Here is a 21,822-nt window from a genome sequence, read left to right as displayed (position 1 = left end):
ACCTGTTCGGATTTCCACTTCAGCCAGCTCTCCCCTCTCAGCCGTGGCCTGCCTGGACTCTGGAGCTTCTGGGAATTTTATTCGGGAGTCCTTTGTGAATAAATTCCGCATTCCGGTGACCCGTCTTGTCAAGCCACTCCACATTTCCGCGGTCAACGGAGCCAGGTTGGATTGCACCGTGCGTTACCGCACGGAGCCCCTCCTAATGTGCATCGGACCTCATCACGAGGAGATTATATTTTTTGTCCTTCCTAATTGCTCTTCTGAAGTTCTCCTTGGACTACCCTGGCTTCAACACCATTCCCCAACCCTGGATTGGTCCACTGGGGAGATCAAGAGTTGGGGTCCCTCTTGTTCCAAGGACTGCCTTCAACCGGTTCCCAGTACTCCCTGCCGTGACCCTGTGGTTCCTCCTGTATCCGGTCCCCCTAAGGTCATTAAGGACTCTGCCTGCCACAGGAAATGCCCCTCCCCCCCTCCCAGTTCCATCAGGCAAGCTTCTGTGTCCCCTCATGGCCCTCGTCCTGGTGTCACACTGCCCCGTGCCAGGTCTCGCCCTCTGCCCTCTCTCCCCATTCCTACTCCTGCGGTTCTGCCTGCCGTTGAGGAATCCCTCCATCCTTTCCCGGTGTCCTCATCCCAGGGGAGGCAGTTACCCGATAAAGAGAAGGGGAGACCTAGGGGGGGGTACTGTTACGCCTAGCGCTCCGGGTCCCCGCTCCTCCCCGGAGCGCTCACGGCGTCTTTCTCCCTGCAGCTCCCCGGTCAGTCCCGCTGACCGGGAGCGCTGCTCTGTCATGGCCGTTGGGGATGCGATTCGCACAGCGGGACGCGCCCGCTCGCGAATCGCATCCCAGGTCACTTACCCGTTCCCGTCCCCTGCTGTCATGTGCTGGCGCGCGCGGCTCCGCTCTCTAGGGCGCGCGCGCGCCAGCTCCCTGAGACTTAAAGGGCCAGTGCACCAATGATTGGTGCCTGGCCCAATTAGCTTAATTGGCTCCCACCTGGTCCCTGACTATATCTAACCTCCTCCCTTGCACTTCCTTGCCGGATCTTGTTGCCCTTGTGCCTAGAGAAAGCGTTTTGTGTGTTTAAACCCTGTGTACCAGAACTTCTGCTATCTCCCCTGACTACGAACCTTGCCGCCTGCCCCCGACCTTCTGCTACGTCCGACTTTGCTTCTGCCTACTCCCTTGTACCTCGCCTATCTTCAGCAGCCAGAGAGGTGAGCCGTTGCTAGTGGATACGACCTGGTCACTACCGCCGCAGCAAGACCATCCCGCTTTGCGGCGGGCTCTGGTGAAAACCAGTAGTGTCTTAGAACCGGTCCACTAGCACGGTCCTCGCTATCCCTCTCTGGCACAGAGGATCCACCTCCTGCCAGCCGGCATCGTGACAAGGTGCTTCTAAAACTTAACTTTTACTGGTATAAAATATAAAATACACCAATTAACTAATAATGTGGATACCAAGAAAGTGGACCAAAATAAGGTATAAATACAACAGTCCACCTAGGGACAACCGCTGCCACTGACCCGCATTCAGCGGTCCAAAATTAGACAATAGGGGTCATTCATATATTTGTCCATGCAATCAGTAGACTGCTAACATAACTTATCAGTACATATGAAATATACACATGCTTCCGAATCCCGACGTGTTTCTGCAAGCGTCTAAATAACAAAGCTTGTTCACCCTGCTTCCTCAGGGGAAACATATAGGGACCTGTGTGAGTCAGGGTTATGTCATTTACAGTTAACACCTGAATTTATACACTAAGTCATGTGCACCAGAGCATCAGCAAAATGATGGACCCCTAAATCCATCAAAACAGTCATATCAGTAGCGCCACAGTGTCCGCTCCCGTAAGTATAAATGTAGTCACAACGGTCCCAGTAACACGGTAACGGTCCCGATAGTCCCTGTAACACGGCGGGAACGCTGCCACTGCAGCATCTGCATCTTGGTCATTCTTTGTAGCGCCGCCATTCAGGTTCTCCCCGGGGGTCATGTCCTATCGATACTCCTCATACCCCGTTGTGACAACATTTATACTTACAGGAGCGGACACTACGGCGCTACTGATATGACTGTTTTGATGGATTTAGGGGTCCATCTTTTTGCTGATGCACATGGCAGTGTATAAATTCAGGTGTTAACTGTATATGACATAACACTGACTCACACAGGTCCCTATATGTTTCCAATGAGGAAGCAGGTGTCTTATAGCTTTGTTATTTAGATGCTTGCAGAAACGCATCGGGATTGTGAATCATGTGTATATTTCACATGTACTGATAAGTTATGTTAGCAGTCTACTGATTGCATGGACAAGTATATAAATGACCCCTATTGTCTAGTTTTGGACCGCTGAATGCGGGTCAGTGGCAGCGGTTGTCCCTAGGTGAACTGTGTTGTATTTATACCTTATTTTGGTCCACTTTCTTGGTATCCACATTATTAGTTAATAGGTGCATTTTATATTTTATACCAGTAAAAGTTAATTTTTAGAAGCATCTTTTTTTCCTTAGTGGGATTTCTATATTTATCTGATTTATATAAGGTGGCTCCCCTATTATATTTTGGGTATACATGTAATCCATCTATTCCATACACGTTATCTTGTGTTAGTTCAAAGTCTCTATTAAGGCCCCGTGGTTCTAATGTATCCAGGCGATGAATCCAGTACGCCTCTCATTTTCTTAAAAGTTTTTTGAGATCACCCCCTCTCCTGGGTAAGTGGACCTTTTCAATTACTTGGAATCTTACTTGTGAAACTGAATGATGGTGTGTATGAAAAAGGTGGGGGATAGGAAAAAAACAGATTAGCACATCTGATTGTGGACTTATGGCGATTGATGCGGTCTCCTATATAATGACTGGTCTCGCCAACATATAGGAGACAGCAAGAGCATTTGATAAGGTAAATAATGTTCCTACTTTTACAAGTAAAAAAGCCCTTTATCGATATGAGTTGCCCTGTGTGTGGGTGAGAGATCATGTTAACTTTAATTATATTGCTGCACTTCTCACACTGTAAGCAAAGGAAAGTTCCTTGTTTCCTTGACATTAGGAACTGTTGTTTTGTCGTCTTCAGGTTGGTGCCCACATCGGCTCTTATTAACTTTCCCTTAAGTTAGGGGGGCGCTTATTGCAAATCAATGAGGTTTCTCTAAATTCCTCTATGGTAGGTAATGGTTTTGTCAATATGGGCCAATTTTCTTTGACTATACTGTCAATCTTGTGTTGTGCAGGATGGTACGTTCTCACGAATGGTATACGTTTGCCTTGTCCTGTATGTGGTCTGTTCTCCTGTCTGCCTTCTCTCAAAATCCTATTGGGGTAACCACGCTCAATTAATTTGTTTTCAAATTCTTTTAGTCTAATTTCTCGAGTAGTGCTTTCAGTGACAATCCTTTCTATTCTGTTATTTTGTGAACGAGGGATAACTTTTTTGACTGCAGGTGAGTGTGCGCTAGTAAAATGCAGTAGGTTATTTTGGTCTGTATCTTTACGGTACAAGTCTGTGTATAATCCCCCTCTGTCATTTTTGAGAACTGTCGTATCTAGGAAGTGTACTTTCTCCTGACTGGCTTCCATAGTAAACTTTAACTTTGGTCTCACAGAATTAAGAGTTTCAAAAAAGGTTAAACGGGTGGAATGTGGCCCCTCCCATATGCATATGATATCGTCGATGAATCTTTTCCATGTCTTAGCATATGATTTAAATGCTATATTTTCAAAGACATGTAACTCTTCAAACAATGCCATGTAGGCATTTGCGTAAGCGGGAGCCACATTCGCGCCCATCGCAGATCCCTGTTTCTGCAGATAGAACTGACCCTCATACAGAAAATAGTTCTCAAAAAGTAATATTTCCAGTAAGTCCATAAAAAATGATTTTTAGGGCTCAGTATGTGTGCTATGTTGTAGTAACCACTCTACAGCCTCTAGTCCTTTCCGATGTTCTATGGAAGTGTATACTGGATTCATCGCCTGGATACATTAGAACCACGGGGCCTTAAAGGGGTACTCCGCCCCTAGACATCTTATCCCCTATCCAAAGGATAGGGGATAAGATGTCAGATCGCCGCGGTCCCGCTGCTGGGGATCCCCGGGATTGCCGCTGCGGACCCCGCTGTCATTATTGCACAGAGCGAGTTCGCTCTGCACGTAATGACAGGCAGTACAGGGGCCGGAGCATCGTTACGTCACGGCTCCGCCCCTTGTGACATCACGGCCCGCCCCCTTCAGTACAAGTCTATGCCATAGTCTATGCCATAGACTTGTATTAAGGGGACGGGCCGTGATGTCACGAGGGGCGGAGCCATGACATCACGCTGCTCCGTCCCCTGTATTGCCCGTCATTACGCCCAGCAGCGGGACCGCGGCGATCTGACATCTTATCCCCTATCCTTTGGATAGGAGATAAGATGTCTAGGGGCGGAGTACCCCTTTAATGGAGACTATGAACTAACCAGTTTACTTTAGCTTACTGTCCGCAAATTTAATTATTTTTTGCTTTTCCTCCTTCATTCCAGAGCACTACCATTGATCTAATTTTCTCTTTCTATTTCTTCATTGATGGTTATATTACTCTTATATTACTGTTACTGTATACTTCTGTATATCTTGCTTTCCTTTTACAGATACATAATGTTTCGGCGCATGTGACCTAAAAGAGCTTGGAGACTATCTGGATCCACACACAAGGAAAAAGCACATGGCTATTGTTTTTGTTTATGTTTGGTTCTCCCACGCTGCAGTGTGAGGCTCTTGTTTATGTTTACTCCTGTTACTGTCAGCTGATGTATCAATTAACAAACGGATGCTACGTATATATATGTTTGATTTTACTTTGTTTTTTGTATGCAATTGAGAATGGCTGCATAGCCGAAACACGTCTTGCATTAATAAACACAGCTCAGCATTGAAAAAGAGTGTCAGGATTAATTTTTTCAGAATTGGATTCAGATTGTCCTTGTGCACCACGCCACACTCGAGTGCCGCCCTCCATCTTTGAATTGTGTCAACAGAGAGCACTTTGTTCAGACTGAAAAGAAATTCAAGAAGAAAAGAACTTCCTGTGGAGCATACAGCAGCTGACAAGTACTGGAATAAATAAGATTTTTAAATAGAAGTAATTGACAAATCTGTTTAACTTTCTGGCACCAGTTAATAAAAAAAAAATGTTTTCCAGGGGAGTACCCCTTTAAAGATACAGTACAAGCCTGCCATGAATGGTTCCCGCATACAGTATCCTAAAAGATACATGTAAACAGGCCTCTACATTATGTGATGTTCTATAAAATGTAATCTAATTTGAGTGTAAACATCCCCCCCACAGATAGAACTGTGATTCCCTAATTGCTCCAATAATGTAGGTCATGATCATCACCAGCTATCCCCTTACCACAAGAGCATATACAGTGGGGCAAAAAAGTATTTAGTCAGCCACCAATTGTGCAAGTTCTCCCACTTAAAAAGATGAGAGGCTGTAATTTTCATCATACTATGAGAGACATAATGAGAAAAAAAATCCATAAAATCACAGTCTGATTTTTAAAGAATTTATTTGCAAATTATTGTGGAAAATAAGTATTTCGTCACCTACAAACAAGCAAGATTTCTGGCTCTCACAGACCTGTAACTTCTTCTTTAACCCCTTAAGGACGCAGCCCATTTGGGCCTTAAGGATGCAGAAAATTTTATTTTTACGTTTAATTTTTTCCTCCTCTCCTTCAAAAGATCATAACTCTTTTATATTTTCATCCACAGACTAGTATGAGGGCTTGTTTTTTGCGCAACCAGTTGTCCGTTGTAATGCCATCACTCACTATAGCATAAAATGTATGGCGCAACCAAAAAAATACTATTTGTGTCGGGAAATTAAAAAGAAAACCGCAATTTTGCTAATTTTGGAAGGTTTTGTTTTCACGTCGTACAATTTATGGTAAAAGTGACATGTGTTCTTTATTCTTTGGGTCAATACGATTAAAATGATACCCGTGATAACATACTTTTCAAATCACAAACTTTTTAACCAAATTAGTACGCTTAAGATCCCCCTATTTTGAAGACCTATAACTTTTTCATTTTTCCGTATAAGCGGCAGTATGAGGGCTAATTTTTTGCGCCGTGATCTGTACTTCTTATTGATACCATATTTGCTTATATAAAACTTTTAATACATTTTTTTGGGGAATAAAATGTTATAAAAAAGCAGCTATTTTGGACTTTTTTTTTTACGTTCACGTCGTTCACCGTACGGTATCATTAACATTTTATTTTAATAGTTCAGATATTTACGCACGCGGCGATACCAAATATGTATATAAAATATTTTTTTAACACTTTTTCGGGGTGAAATAGGGAAAATGAGGCAATTTACGTTTTTATTGGGGGACGGAGTTTTTCACATTTTTTTTACTTTTACTTTTTTTACTTTAATTTTTACACTTTAATAGTCCCCATAGGGGACTATTTAAAGCAATCACTCGATTGCTAATCCTGTTCAGTGCTATGTATAGAACATAGCACTGATCTGGGTTATCGGTCATCTTCTGCTCTGGTCTGCGGAAAGGCAGATCAGAGCAGAAGACTCCCAGAAGACAGCGGAGGCAGGTGAGGGGACCTCCAGCTGCCGTGCTGGATGATCGAATCGCCGCGGCAGCGCTGCGGGCGATCCGATCATCCAATTAAGTGACCGCAAAGCTGCAGATGCCGTGATCGGTATTGATCATGGCATCTGAGGAGTTAATGGCGGACATCCGTGGGATCACGGATGTCCGCCATTACCGGTGGGTCCCTGGCTGCGATCAACAGCCGGGACCTGCCGCGCATGATCCGGGCATCGCTCCGATGCCCGCGGTTATGCTTAGGACATAAATGTACGTCCTGGTGCGTTAAGTACCGCATCACCAGGACGTACATTTACGTCCTTCGTCGTTAAGGGGTTAAGAGTCTCCTCTGTCCTCCACTTGTTACCTGTATTAATGGCACATGTTTTAACTTGTTATCAATATAAAAGACACCGGTCCACAACCTCAAACAGTCACACTACAAACTCCACTATGGCCAAGACCAAAGAGCTGTCGAAGGACACCAGAAACAATATTGTAAACCTGCACCAGTCTGGGAAGACTTAATCTGCTATAGGCAAGCAACTTGGTGTGAAGAAATCAACTATGGGAGCAATTATTAGAAAATGGAACACATACAAGATCTCCCTTGATCTGGGGCTCCACGCAAGATCTCACCCCGTGGTGTCAAAATGATCACTGTGAGCAAAAATACCAGAACCACACGGGGGGACCTAGTGAATGATCTGCAGAGAGGTGGGACAAAAGTAACAAAGGCTACCATCAGTAACACGCTACGCAGCCAGGAACTCAAATCATGCAGTGCCAGTACATGTCCCGGCCCATCTGAAATTAGCTAGAGAGCATTTGGATGATGCAGAAGAGGATTGGTAGAATGTCATATGGTCAGATGAAACCAAAGTAGAACTTTTTGGTAAAAACTCAACTTGTCGTGTTTGGAGGAGAAAGAATGCTGTGTTACATCCAAAGAACACCATACCTACTGTGACGCATGGGCATGGAAACATTATGCTTTTGGGCTGTGTTTCTGCAAAGGGGCCAAGACGACTGATCCATGTAAAGGAAAGAATGAATGGGGTCATGTATCGTGAGATTTTTTGTGAAAACCTGCTTCCATCAGCAAAGGCATTGAAGAAGACACGTGGCTGGATCTTTCAGCATGACAATGATCCCAAACACACCGTCCGGGCAACAAAAGAGTGGCTTCGTAAGAAGCATTTCAAGGTCCTGGAGTGGCCTAGCCAGTATCCAGATCTCAACCCCATAGAAAACCTTTGGATGGAGTTGAAAGTCTGTGTTGCTCAGCGACAGCCCCAAAACATCACTGCTCTAGAGGATATCTACATGGAGGAATGGGTCAAATACCAGCAACAGTGTGTGAAAACCTTGTGAAGACTTACAGAAAATGTTTGACCACTGTCATTGCCAACAAAGGGTATATAACAAAGTATTGAGATGAACTTTTGTTATTGACCAAATACTTATTTTCCACCATAATTTGCAAATAAATTATTAAAAAATCAGACAATGTGATTTTATGGATTTTTTTTCTCATTATGTCTCTCATAGTTGAGGTATACCTATGATGAAAATTACAGGCCTCTCTCATCTTTTTAAGTGGGAGAACTAGCACAATTGGTGGCTGACTAAATACTTTTTGCACCACTGTATGTGCCATATTTATTCATGCGCTTACCTTGAAAGACTGGACAAAGGTCCACAGGAGAATACGGATGGTGTAACCTTGCCGCAGAAGTTTAATAAGACGGGCAGCTCGGAACAATCGGAGAAAACTGAGGTTGATAAAATTGTCCTGTAAAGTGAAATGGGGGAGGGAGAGCAGAGACCTTGTAAGTACAAGCACACATGCTTTAGTTACTGCTAAAGCACCGAAATAAATAAATAAAATTATTATTGAAGGAAAAAATATTTAAAATTTAGCTGCAAATAACAATATGGGGATGATTTCTAAAAACTACTACAAACAGTGCTAATACCCCTAACAATCAATCAGAAAGCAGAAACTTGATTGGTTGCGATGGGTAACACCTCCTGTTTTTCTTTGCACTAGTTTTTAAAAGTCTCCCCCATAGTCTGTTTACTCTCCTTTTAAAACCCCACATCCTCCAGGGATAGAGAAAACATAAGTTCTAGGCGGAGAATGGTCAGTCAGAAGAGTGGAAACTCTGGTCTCTGGTAACCAAAAAATAGATATTCTGAATTTTCAATAATTTTATTTATTTGTTTCTTATTTTAGCTTTGCATTGAAAACGGTGAACTATATGTTAACACTTGGGGCCCATTTAAAGTCAGGAAAAAGAGTGCAGAATGAGGAGACACTGCTGGCCTCAGGTGTGAAAACTAATGCAAAGTAGAGTGGTGGACAAGGTGGAGGGCTAGCCCATAGCAGCCGGTCAAACTTCACCTATGGTTTTTATTAGGATGGGGTTGAAGTGAAAAAGTAGATGTGATTGGCTCCAATGGGCAGCTCCTTCCACCTTGTGGTGTACACTAGTTTTCATACTCAAGAACCAGCAGGAGCCCCCTTGACTCTTTCTTCCCAATTAGCAGTTTACTTAAGAGTAATCTTTTTTTTCCATTTGAGAAACAAGAATCAAACCAAATGCACTGTATTTGGAAACAAGCAGCCACTTTACATTAGGAGTGTTCGGCACATGCAGAGCTTGGGCTCCTCCACTCCTCACACCAAAATCTGTACTAAAGTGGTCATTAAAGTGGGGAGAGGGGTGCGCATTATTGGTTATGAGTCTCCTACACTCAAACATGGAACGGATCCCCAGTACACAGGGCCACATGTATAAAAAGTAGTGCCCACAATACGTGGAGGTGTTCCCTATTGTAACCAATCAGAATTTAGTTACTTGGTAGCCTAAGTAAAACAATGATTTGGTTTGGTTCCTATAGACAACTCCTCTCAGTTTTGCCTGCACCAGCTTTTTATTTTTATACATGGGGCCCATCTAGCCTAGAGGTTTTACCAGCTGGACATCAAAAGCACATTCTCCCCGGCAAAATATATCAGAATCTATAAGAAAAACTGAAGCATTTCCAAGCGATCCTGTCTCATATTAACATTTTTCCTTTATGGCAAGGGATCCATTGTATGTAAGTCCCAGATTAAAACAGGTGCTTCTGGGGTCCCTGCAGATACAATAGGTTGTCTTATACGTAGTGGCGATAACCATATGTTTATAATTGCACAAAGCTTGGAAATTGTGTATATGACCATTGTTTAGTAACATTCAGTGTTGATGAACCTTCTAGAATGTTGAAGAATAATTTCAAGGAAAACTCTACTTTCTGTATCTACATCTAACCATGTACTGTGTACATACGTGGGAGCTCAGATGACATAAATTAACCCAGGACAGAAAAGATGTGGCTTTTAGAATCATGAGAACAGCATTACAATACTGTTTTCCTTAGCTCTTGTGATGCCACAAAGAGTTTGAAAAGTAACTTTATGTGCCATGGTGGCTTCCAGTCACACTTGCTTTGCCCCCTCCTGCCCAGACAGGCGTGAATGACAATCTAAGTGTAGAAAAATCAAGACAAAAACCCATGGGAGGAGGCATGGCGGACATGACTCGAAGCCACTGCTTTCCTTAGTCCTTGACTTGATACCAGTCACAAACCGGTGGCAATTAGGTAATTTTCAAAACTCTGCAACATTGCAGAAAGATGTGGAGAACAGAGATGGAATGCTATTCTCCTGACCAGTCAGGTCCCCTGGCCAGTATGTGAGGCCAGGATGGTGTTTAACACTGTCTATAAAGAAGTTTAGAGAAATGGACTTAATTTTGTATGAAGTGTTAAACGTTAACTGAAGTGTTCCTCAGGTACCCCAGAAGCTTCCTGGTATTTAGCTGGGACAATGCATCATGCACAGCAATAGGCAAAGCCAAAAACCTTAGCAGGACCAAGGGGTCATGCAGTCTTGTCAAACTATTAGAAATTTAGGGTGAAATAGCATTGATAGAGGAAGAGGGAAGAAGGGTCTAGAGTGTAATGTTGGAATGAAATGTGAAGAGTAGGTTGACATCATGTTCTGTATATTACATCATGTTCTGTATATTATAGAGAACAGAGACGCAATGAATGGAGTTTTTAAGTATGAAAATGTTTAGGAATATGATTATATTTAATATAGTCATGACAGTCATATGAGCTATAAGGAGATCTTAGTTGGGAAGCAAATATGTCACTGTATAAATAGACAGCAGGTATAGTCAGATGTATATGGGAAAGCAGTGATGTCACTGTATGAATAGACAGCAGGTATAGTCAGATCTGTATGGGAAAGCAGTGATGTCACTATATGAATAGTAGAGATGAGCGAACTTTTGAAAAATTCGATTCAGCCGATTCGCAGAATTTTCCGGAAAAATTAGTTTAGGTCCAAATTTATTTGCGGCGAATCTGTATTAAACAAAGGCTATTTCTGGCCTACAGAGAGCCTCAAAAGGGGTGTAGAACAGTTTGCTTAGTTCTAAGATGCATAGTGAGTGTGCTGTGTTAGTGAAACAATACTGTTATTCAGTATGAGATGCAAATTACAGGCATCGCTATTAGAATCACTGCGACAGAGCGTCTGAATGTGGCAGCAGGGAGACCATATGGTGTCAAAATTGAAGAGAGTAAATAGATTTTTTTATGTAATTTTTATTTAACTTAATTTGAATTTATTTAAATTTTTTTGAGTACCCATTCTGGTGAGCATCGTGCTGGGGGTTCGCCGCAAGGCGAGTTACCACCTGTTCTGGCCATTGCCTCTCACCACCTCCGCCCCCCCCCCTTACTGTCTTACTCTTTTGTGGAACTGCAAGTGTTTCATTTAATCAGTAATGGTTCGTTGTGATCGCTCCAACCTGTTTCATTGGATCCTTGTGGTAATTCCACAGCTACTATATGACGTCGACGACCATAGGGCCTCAGTCTTGAAAAGATTACATCGATTTTTTTAAACTGAAATTTAAGATTTTGAAATTGAAATTTAAGATTACACTCTTAAGTGGGCCCCGGCGTGTGGATACAAAGGACCAAATCTAACAAGGAGTCACATGTCGCCCTGGAGGTGGCACCAGTATGAGGAGACCATAAAGTGGCTGAATGACCGCCTGGAGTTTGTGGCAGCATAAGGAGACCATAAAGTGGCTGAATGACCGCCTGGAGTTTGTGGCAGCATAAGGAGACCATAAAGTGGCTGAATGGCACAGCCTGAAGGTGGCTGAAGCATGAGGAGACCATATAGTGGCTGAATGGCACAGCCTGGAGTTGGATGAAGCATGAGGAGACTATATCGTGGATGAATGGCACAGCCTGGAGTTGGCTGAAGCATGAGGAGACCATATAGTGGCTGAATGGCACAGCCTGGAGTTTGTGGCAGCATGAGTAGAACATATAGTGGCTGAATGGCACAGCCTGGAGTTGGCGGCAGATGAGGAGACCATATAGTGGCTGAATGGCACAGCCTAGAGGTGGCTGAAGCATGAGGAGACCATATAGTGGCTGAATGGCACAGCCTGGAGTTGGCTGAAGCATGAGGAGAACATATAGTGGCTTAATGGCACAACCTGGAGTTGGCGGCAGCATGAGGAGACCATATAGTGGCTGAATGGCACAGCCTGCAGCTCGCAGCAGCATGAGGAGACCATAAGGCCTCACAATCCCTAAGATTTAAAGATGAATTTTAAAATTTTAATTGAAGATTTATGGTAGCTAGTGCTACCATGAAAATTTCTAGGCAATGTCCCAGGCCCAGCAGCATCAGTAAACCATATAGTGGCTGAATGGCACAGCCTGAAGTTGGCGGCAGATGAGGAGACCATATAGTGGCTGAATGGCACAGCCTGGAGTTGGCAGCAGCACGAGTAGAACATATAGTGGCTGAATGGCACAACGTGGAGTTGACGGCAGATGAGGAAACCATATAGTGGCTGAATGGCACAGCCTGGAGTTTGTGGCAGCATGAGGAGACCATATAGTGTCTGAATGGCACAGCCTGGAGTTGGCGGCAGATGAGGAGACCATATAGTGGCTGAATGGCACAGCCTGGAGGTGGTTGAAGCATGAGAAGACCATATAGTGTCTGAATGGCACAGCCTGGAGTTGGCGGCAGATGAGGAGACCATATAGTGGCTGAATGGCAAAACCTGGAGTTGGTGGCAGCATGAGTAGAACATATAGTGGCTGAATGGCACAGCCTGGAGTTGGCGGCAGATGAGGAGACCATATAGTGGCTGAATGGCACAGCCTGGAGGTGGCTGAAGCATGAGGAGACCATATAGTGGCTGAATGGCACAGCCTGGAGTTGGCAGCATATGAAGAGACCATATAGTGGCTTAATGGCACAGCCTGGAGGTGGCAGAAGCATGAGGAGACGATATAGTGGCTGAATGAGACAGCCTGGAGGTGGCAGCAGCATCAGGAGTCCTGAAAGTGACCCAGTGACAGAGTGGTAAGGTGGGTAGCAATACCAGTACCCTGTGACGAAGGTGGGTCAAAAAAGGTCTGATGCGGAAGAATGTTTGTAACTGGGGAGCAGTGCCTTAAATCTGTTTGGCACTATCCATATTTGTGAAGTGTTGGTGTGGCACCATGGTCAATCTACTCTGATGCATCAGGAATTGGTGGGTGGAAATCCTGGCTGATCCATGCCTGATTCATCTTCACAAAGGTCAGTCTCTCCACATTTATTGTGGACAGACATGTTCTCTTTTGGGTGACTATGGCCCTTGCCGCACTAAACACCCACTCTGATGGCACACTACTGGCCAGGCAGGACAGCTTTTCCAGGGCAAACTTTGCTAGTTGCGGCCACAAATCAAGTTTAGCTGCCCAGAAGTCCAGCAGATCTTCAAGGTGTGTTGGCATGGTCATGTCAAGGTATGCCACCACCTGCCGGTTCAGGTCCTGCTCCAGGTCTACCTGCTGCTGATGAGTTGCTTCACTCTGCGGGTGAAGAAAGGTACTCATCAGCGACAGTATACTCAGGCTGCTGCTGATGGAGCTGGTACTGCTTCTTCCACCCTACCCCTCTCCAGCAGCCATGGAAGTGGAAGGTGAGCGCAAAGGGCCTCCTGAGTCAGACCTGCGAGATGATGGACGATGGTGCCGATAAGCATCGGCCAACTGACTACGTAGGATATCTCTGCAGTAGGTCAGTTCGTCCTCCCTCTCAGTGGGTGTAAAAAAGGCCCCCCCCATTTTGTGGCGGTAGCGAGGGTCCAATAAGGTGGAAAGCCAGAAGTCATCCCACTGCCGAATGGTGACAATTCGCCGGTCACTATGCAAGTACGTGAGTATGCATCGTGCCATTTGTGCAAGTGACTCGGAGGGACTCCCTGACTCCATTTCCACTGCAAACTGCCACGGTGTGTCTGGGTTCTCTGTCTCGCTTTCCCCATAATTCTCTAGCTCCTCTGGCTGCTCCTGCTGCTCCTCTCCTGTCAGATGACTAGAAAAACTGCCCATTTCACAAAACCTAAACTGTGCTCCACTGTGCCCCTACCCCTCCTCCTCCAGTTCAGCCCCCAGAGGGCTCATGTGGCCATGAGATGTAGGTGCCATGTCTCCATTATCCGGACCAGCCATCGTTTCCAATACGTGTTGTAGGAAATGAAGCAGTAAAATGACGTTGTTCATCCCGTAATCCTGGCGACTGACTAATAATGTGGCTTCCTCAAAGGGCCTGAGCAAACGGCAGGTGTCACGTATGAGCTGCCACTGGTTAACATTGAAGTTACACAGGGAAGTCCCCCTATCCGCTTTCCATCATCAAGAAATCGGTGATGGCTTTTCTCTGTTCGTATAGTCGGTCCAACATATGAAGTTTAAAATTCCAACGTGTGGCCTCATTGCAAATAAGACTGTGTTGGGGGATACTGTTCTAACACTGCAGCTCAAGGAGGGTGTGCTTTGCGGTATACGAGTGGCTGAAGTGCATGCAAAGTTTCCTTCCCATTGTTAGGATGTCTTGAAAATGGGGGGAACACTTCAGGAACCGCTTGACAACCAGATTGAACACTTGTGCCATACAGGGCGCATTGCTTAGCCTACCTTGTTGCAGCGCAGACAAGATGTTCTTCCTGTTGTCAGTCACCATGGTTCCCTTTTCCAGTTTTCGTGGAGCAAGCCATGCTCCGATTTCTTTATGAATTACTTTTAGCAGTTCCTCCCCTGTGTGACTCTGTTCACCAAGGCAAACCATGTGAAGAACAGTGTGACACCGCTGTGCCCTGCACACATGGTATGCTGAAGGGGCACTAAGACTTGTCTGTGCAGTGGAGGCTGAGGACACGGTGGAGGATGAGGAGGCGGAGTCGCACACAGTCACAGAACCAACGGCCTGAGAGCGTGGAGGAGGAAGCGGTGTGGCCTGTCCAAGTTGGTGGTGTGGCTGTGCAGGAACCACATTCACCCAGTGGGCCATAAAGGACATGTATTGTCCCTCACCATAGTTACAGCTCCAGACATTAGCACTGGCGTGCACTTTGGTACACACACCGACAGGCTCAAGGACTGGCCCACCTTCTCTTTCACAAAATTGTGCAGGGCTGGTACTGACGGCTTGGCACTCTCCACCTCGGCTCAGCACAAACCATCAGTTATCTGAAAGGTGCAGAGTCCACCACTTGAAAAGGGAGGGACTGCAGCACCAGCAACTTGGACAAGTGCACATTCAGCTTCTGCACCTTTGGATGAGTGGGCGCATACTGTTGTCTCTTGGACATGGCTTCGCCGATGGATTGTTGGTGGAATCACTGACTAAAAGTAGGAGAAGCAGAAGCATCTGGAGCGACAGAAGAAGGGTATGACACACAGCTCTCTTCGGCTAAGGTGGTGGAGCCTTGGCTAGCTGAAAGAGGGAGCATCGTGTCACTGGGTGATGCAGCAGGCTGGACCACTAAATCGGAGCCACGGTTCTCCAAGGCAGCTTTATGGTAGCGCAGCATATGTTGATGCAGGGCCGTGGTGCCAACATTGGGACCCTGACCATGCTTCACCTTCTGCCGACACATCTTGCATGTGACTATGTTAACCTCCTCTGGATGCTTGAGGAAAAACTGCCACACCGCCGAGTAGCTGATTTTCCCACCAACCACTAATTGACTGCTGCTGCTGCCGTCTCCAGGAACCCCTGTTCCACTACCTCCTGGAAAGGTAGGCTGCCGCAAAGCAGGTGGTCTCCCCTAGGCACATTTGGCTCCAGAATTTCCACTTCTACCACCATGCTGACTGCCAACCATGCTACCACCTTGCTGGCTCAGCTGCTGCTTCAAGGGCAACCAGCAACCCTCTTCTCCTGATTATGATGAAGCCCCTTCTGCACCCAGCTCCCAATTGTGATCGGCTTCATCATCATCAACAAGTGTCTGCACGTCACTGATATCCTCCTCAGGTTTCTCAACAGTGTCTGCTTCAGGACCCTGAACGCTGGCAACACCGCCTCCCACATCACTCTCCTCATCACTACTCCTCCACTTCTTGGCTGGACAGTAGCTGCTGACTGTCCTTTTTTGGATCATCCTCACTGAATAGTGGAGCTGAACCCACAGCATAAGATACTTCTTTAGGGGAGGGAACAGCATAGGACAGAGGCAATGGAAGGACAGGGACTGCTCCCGGGCCATGCCAACTGAGGGTTGTGTGGGAGGAACCCACCGACTGTTGACTGGGGGTATCAGATGTCACTTGTGATAAAGTGGATGACCGTGTTAACCAACCGATGACGGCAGATTTATTGCTGGTCAAGACACGACCGCTAGCTGATACCAAGAGCTCAGGCTTCTTGCTGTGACTCCTTCTGCCACTCGCCCCTAGTCTACTGCAACCTCTGCCTGCCCCTGATGAATTTAGGTCACTGCCACTCCTCTGTGCATGTCCTGGCACTTCTCTGCCTGACATACTTAGTGTGTATATGAGGGGAGTACAATACATTTCACTACGCTTAAAACAGTACTTGTCTAGAACAGCAGCAGGTGTGTACTTTTGTTTGGCCTTTCACAGTATCTAGGCCTATGAGAGTTTAACAGGTACAAAATAGTACACTACTTAGATGTAGGTATGTGGTATGCACTTATGAGAGCAGAACAATGCGCTACAGTACACTTAAAAAAAAAAGTATTGGAGTACACCAGCCGGTGAGTACTTTTGCCTGGACTTTCACAGTATGTAGGCCCTTGACAGATTAACAGCTGCAAAATGGTACACTACTTAGATGTACGTATGTGGTATGCACTTATAAAGGCAGAAAAAAGTGCTACAGTATGCTTAAAAAAACATATTTTAGTAAAACACCAGCTGGTGACTACTTTTTTGCCTGGACTTTCACAGTATCTAGGCCCTTAACAGATTAACAGGTACAAAATAGTACACTACTTAGATGTAGGTATGTGGTATGCACTTATGAGGGCAGAAAAATGCGCTACAGTATGCTTGAAAAAAAACTTATTTTTGCACAACACCAGCAGTACACAACAGTGCTGCAGCACAAAAAAGCTGTGTACTAAATCCAAAATTACACTCTGTCAAAGACTATTAGGAATGGACTGCTGAGTATTATACCGTCTACAGATCAGTATAATCAGCAGATGATTTGTTGTGGAACAAAGATACAAAATTGCGCTGAAAAATTATTCCTGCCTCTTCTGCTAAGGTTTATCAAGCTGAGGCAGCTTGTTGAAATGTATGAGGCAACACACAGCTCTCTGCCCCTCTCTGTAATACAATGCTGTAGAAAGTGACTGGGAGGTTAATGACTGCAGTAAAAATCCTTTTCAGTGAAAAAAAAGCAATGCTCTCTGTCTACCAGAACGCTGATGTGACTAGGTGAAACGCTGCTGGAAAAAGCTTTTCTGTGTAACACACACACAGGCTGTCTGTTCTATCTCTCTGCAGTGTAATGAATGAAGTGACTAGCAGGAATATGGCTGCCCATTATATAGGGCTGTGACATCACAGGGGTGACTGGCTGCTGATAGGCTGCATCCTGCATGTGATTTAAGGTCATCCCGCCTTCCCGTCTTGTCTTCTTGCCTTCCCAGAGTTCCTTGCCCCATGTCCTCACATGTGGATCTGCCATTTTAGATGCCCTGGAGCCTGGACTGCACTAAATGGAGTATAATTAAGCGAGTCGCATGATAGAATCGCAGCGATATTCGCATTCGTTGCAAATCCAATTTTTCATGAAATTCATAACAAATTCAGATTTGTCAGCTTCGATTCGCTCATCTCTAATGAATATACAGCAGGTATAGTCAGATGTGTATGGGAAAGCGGTGATGTCACTATATGAATAGACAACAGGTCTAGTCAGATGTATATTGGAAAGCAGTGATGTCACTATATGAATAGACAGCAGGTATAGTCAGATGTAGATATGGAAGCAGTCATGTCACTGTATGAATAGACAGCAGGTATAGTCAGATGTACATGAGGGAGGAGTGATGTCACTGTATGAATAGACAGCAGGTATAGTAAGATGTACATGAGGGAGGAGTGATGTCACTATATGAATAGACAGCAGGTATAGTCAGATGTACATGAGGGAGGAGTGATGTCACTGTATGAATAGACAGCAGGTATAGTAAGATGTACATGAGGGAGGAGTGATGTCACTGTATGAATAGACAGCAGGTATAGTCAGATGCAGATGAAGGAGGAGTGATGTCACTGTATGAATAGACAGCAGGTATAGTCAGATGCAGATGAGGGAGGAGTGATGTCACTGTATGAATAGACAGCAGGTATAGTCAGATGTAGGTGAGGAAGCAGTGATGTCACTGTATGAATAGACAGCAGGTATAGTCAGATGCAGATGAGGGAGGAGTGATGTCACTGTATGAATAGACAGCAGGTATAGTAAGATGTACATGAGGGAGGAGTGATGTCACTGTATGAATAGACAGCAGGTATAGTAAGATGTACATGAGGGAGGAGTGATGTCACTGTATGAATAGACAGCAGGTATAGTCAGATGCAGATGAGGGAGGAGTGATGTCACTGTATGAATAGACAGCAGGTATAGTAAGATGTACATGAGGGAGGAGTGATGTCACTGTATGAATAGACAGCAGGTATAGTAAGATGTACATGAGGGAGGAGTGATGTCACTGTATGAATAGACAGCAGGTATAGTCAGATGCAGATGAGGGAGGAGTGATGTCACTGTATGAATAGACAGCAGGTATAGTAAGATGTACATGAGGGAGGAGTGATGTCACTGTATGAATAGACAGCAGGTATTGTAAGATGTACATGAGGGAGGAGTGATGTCACTGTATGAATAGACAGCAGGTATAGTCAGGTGTACAGTAGGTTTGGAAGCAGTCATATCGGTGTATTAATGGATAGAAGGCATTGTTAGACATAGATGTGGTAGCAGTGAATGTACTTGTGTAAGCAGTGATGTTACTGTATGATTGTTCTGCATGTATAGTTAAATGTAGATGAGGGAGTAGTAATGTCACTGTGTGAATAGACAACAGGTATAGTCATATGTAAATAAGTTGAGAGTAAGTTGCTGGCACAAGGTTAAAGGGTTTCACGCAGAAGATCAGAAGAACACAAGATTTAGATTGGCATGTCAGGAACAAGAGTGAGGGATGGGGTGAGTTTGAGTGCACAACCTCTGACATGCAGCAGGTAATGTTTATGCATTAGGTTATAAATTACAAACCAACCGGGTTCTGCGATGCAGTTGTAGATGGAGGAGATTGCAGCAGGAATTTGTGCGTGGGGTTGGGGTTAGGGTTATATTAGGTATGGGGGGAGGTGGGGTGTAGTTGGCATGAAGACACAGACCAGTTTCATGGATGGACACATGAGATTCATAGTGCATTTTGGATGAGTTTTTTTTTGCCGGGGGCCAATATATCAGAGGGATAGAAAGAGACATGAAAAAGACAAGACAGAAATACACTGATCATTATATACGAGAGAGAGCCCCACAGGGCACTGCTCCACCCACTCAGAGCACCGTACCACTGGCATAGGCCATTACACAGCTCACTCAAAGAAAAGTACCAATTGGACAAGACCATCCATAACATCATCACTGCACTGCATCACACGAAGGACACTTTCCGTCTGGCTCCGGCTGTGTGCCACAAACTTAGAACACTATACTAATAATAATAGGAGTCTGCACCACTCACTCATAGCACTGCACTACTGATAATGAGGGTCTGCACCACTCAGAGCACTGCACTACTGATAATGAGGGTCTGCATCGCTCACTCAGAGCACTTCACTACTGATAATAAGGGTCTGCACCACTCACTCAGAGCACTGCACTACTGATAATGAGGGTCTGCACCACTCACTCAGAGCACTGCACTACTGATAATGAGGGTCTGCACCACTCACTCAGAGCACTGCACTACTGATAATAAGGGTCTGCACCACTCACTCAGAGCACTGCACTACTGATAATGAGGGTCTGCACCACTCACTCAGAGCACTGCACTACTGATAATGAGGGTCTGCATCGCTCACTCAGAGCACTGCACTACTGATAATGAGGGTCTACACCACTCACTCAGAGCACTGCACTACTGATAATGAGGGTCTGCATCGCTCACTCAGAGCACTGCACTACTGATAATGAGGGTCTACACCACTCACTCAGAGCACTGCACTACTGATAATGAGGGTCTGCATCGCTCACTCAGAGCACTGCACTACTGATAATGAGGGTCTACACCACTCACTCAGAGCACTGCACTACTAATAATAGGAGTCTGCACCACTCACTCAGAGCACTGCACTACTGATAATGAGGGTCTGCACCACTCACTCAGAGCACTGCACTACTGATAATGAGGGTTTGCACGACTCACTCAGAGCACTGCACTACTGATAATGAGGGTCTGCACCACTCACTCAAAGCACTGCACTACTGATAATGAGGGTTTGCACCACTCACTCAGAGCACTGCACTACTGATAATGAGGGTCTGCATCGCTCACTCAGAGCACTGCACTACTGATAATGAGGGTCTACACCACTCACTCAGAGCACTGCACTACTGATAATGAGGGTTTGCACCACTCACTCAGAGCACTGCACTACTGATAATGAGGGTCTGCATCACTCACTCAAAGCACTGCACTACTGATAATGAGGGTTTGCACCACTCACTCAGAGCACTGCACTACTGATAATGAGGGTCTGCACCACTCACTCAGAGCACTGCACTACTGATAATGAGGGTCTACACCACTCACTCAGAGCACTGCACTACTAATAATAGGAGTCTGCACCACTCACTCAGAGCACTGCACTACTGATAATGAGGGTCTACACCACTCACTCAGAGCACTGCACTACTGATAATGAGGGTCTACACCACTCACTCAGAGCACTGCACTACTGATAATGAGGGTCTGCATCGCTCACTCAGAGCACTGCACTACTGATAATGAGGGTCTGCATCGCTCACTCAGAGCACTGCACTACTGATAATGAGGGTCTAAACCACTCACTCAGAGCACTGTACCAAAGATAAAGCAGGTCTGCACCACTTACTCAGAGCATTGTACTACAAATAAAGCAGGTCTGCACTACTCACTGTATTGTACTACTTACTGATAAAGGATGTCTGCACCACAGATTCCGAACACTGTACTACTGATAACAGGGGTCTGCACCACACACTCAGAGCACTATTCCACTGATAACGGGGGTCTGCACTACTCATTTGGAGCATTGTACTACTGATAATAGGGGTCTGCACCACACATTTAGAGCACTGTAGTACTGATAAAAAGGGGTCTGCACTACTCACTCATAACACTGCACTACTGATAATGGTGGTCTCCCCCACTACTGACACAAACATTGCACCACTCACTCAGTACTGTACTACTGACATAAGTACGGCATTACTGACACAGGGGACTGCACTACCGACACAGTCACTGTATCAATCGCTCAGCAATGTATTACTGACACAAGCACTGCAACACTCAGAGAACTGCATTACCGACACAGGGTGCTGCATTACTCACTTTTAGCACTGCACTACTGACACAGGCATGCATCACTCACTCAGCACTGTACTACTGATACAGGCACTGTAATACTTACTCAGAGCACTGCATTACTGACTCGGAGCACTGCACCACACGCTTATAGGACTGCAATATTGAAACTGGCACTGCTCACTCACTCACTGTACTACTAACACAGGCACTAC

The 21,822-nt window shown here is 45.3% G+C and overlaps 2 protein-coding genes across 16 annotated transcripts in view; one reads left to right on the top strand and one right to left on the bottom strand.

Annotated features, from left to right (window-relative positions):
- The window catches only part of LOC130367694 (surfeit locus protein 4-like), a 644,664-nt gene that overhangs the window by 294,966 nt on the left and 327,876 nt on the right, over window positions 1-21,822 (top strand). The window lies entirely within an intron of this gene.
- The window catches only part of CACNA1A (calcium voltage-gated channel subunit alpha1 A), a 358,458-nt gene that overhangs the window by 124,479 nt on the left and 212,157 nt on the right, over window positions 1-21,822 (bottom strand). For all 8 annotated transcript variants that reach the window (XM_056570294.1, XM_056570295.1, XM_056570298.1 and 5 more), the window contains one exon: window positions 8,299-8,415. In XM_056570294.1, coding sequence (XP_056426269.1) covers window positions 8,299-8,415 — 117 coding nt within the window. The remainder of the gene's footprint in view (window positions 1-8,298; window positions 8,416-21,822) is intronic.

This window comes from Hyla sarda, chromosome 4, assembly GCF_029499605.1.
Source record: "Hyla sarda isolate aHylSar1 chromosome 4, aHylSar1.hap1, whole genome shotgun sequence".
NCBI classification, from domain to species: Eukaryota; Metazoa; Chordata; class Amphibia; order Anura; family Hylidae; genus Hyla; species Hyla sarda.
The sequence above is the reverse complement of the archived record's forward strand: the minus strand, read 5'-3'. Positions and strand labels throughout refer to the sequence as shown.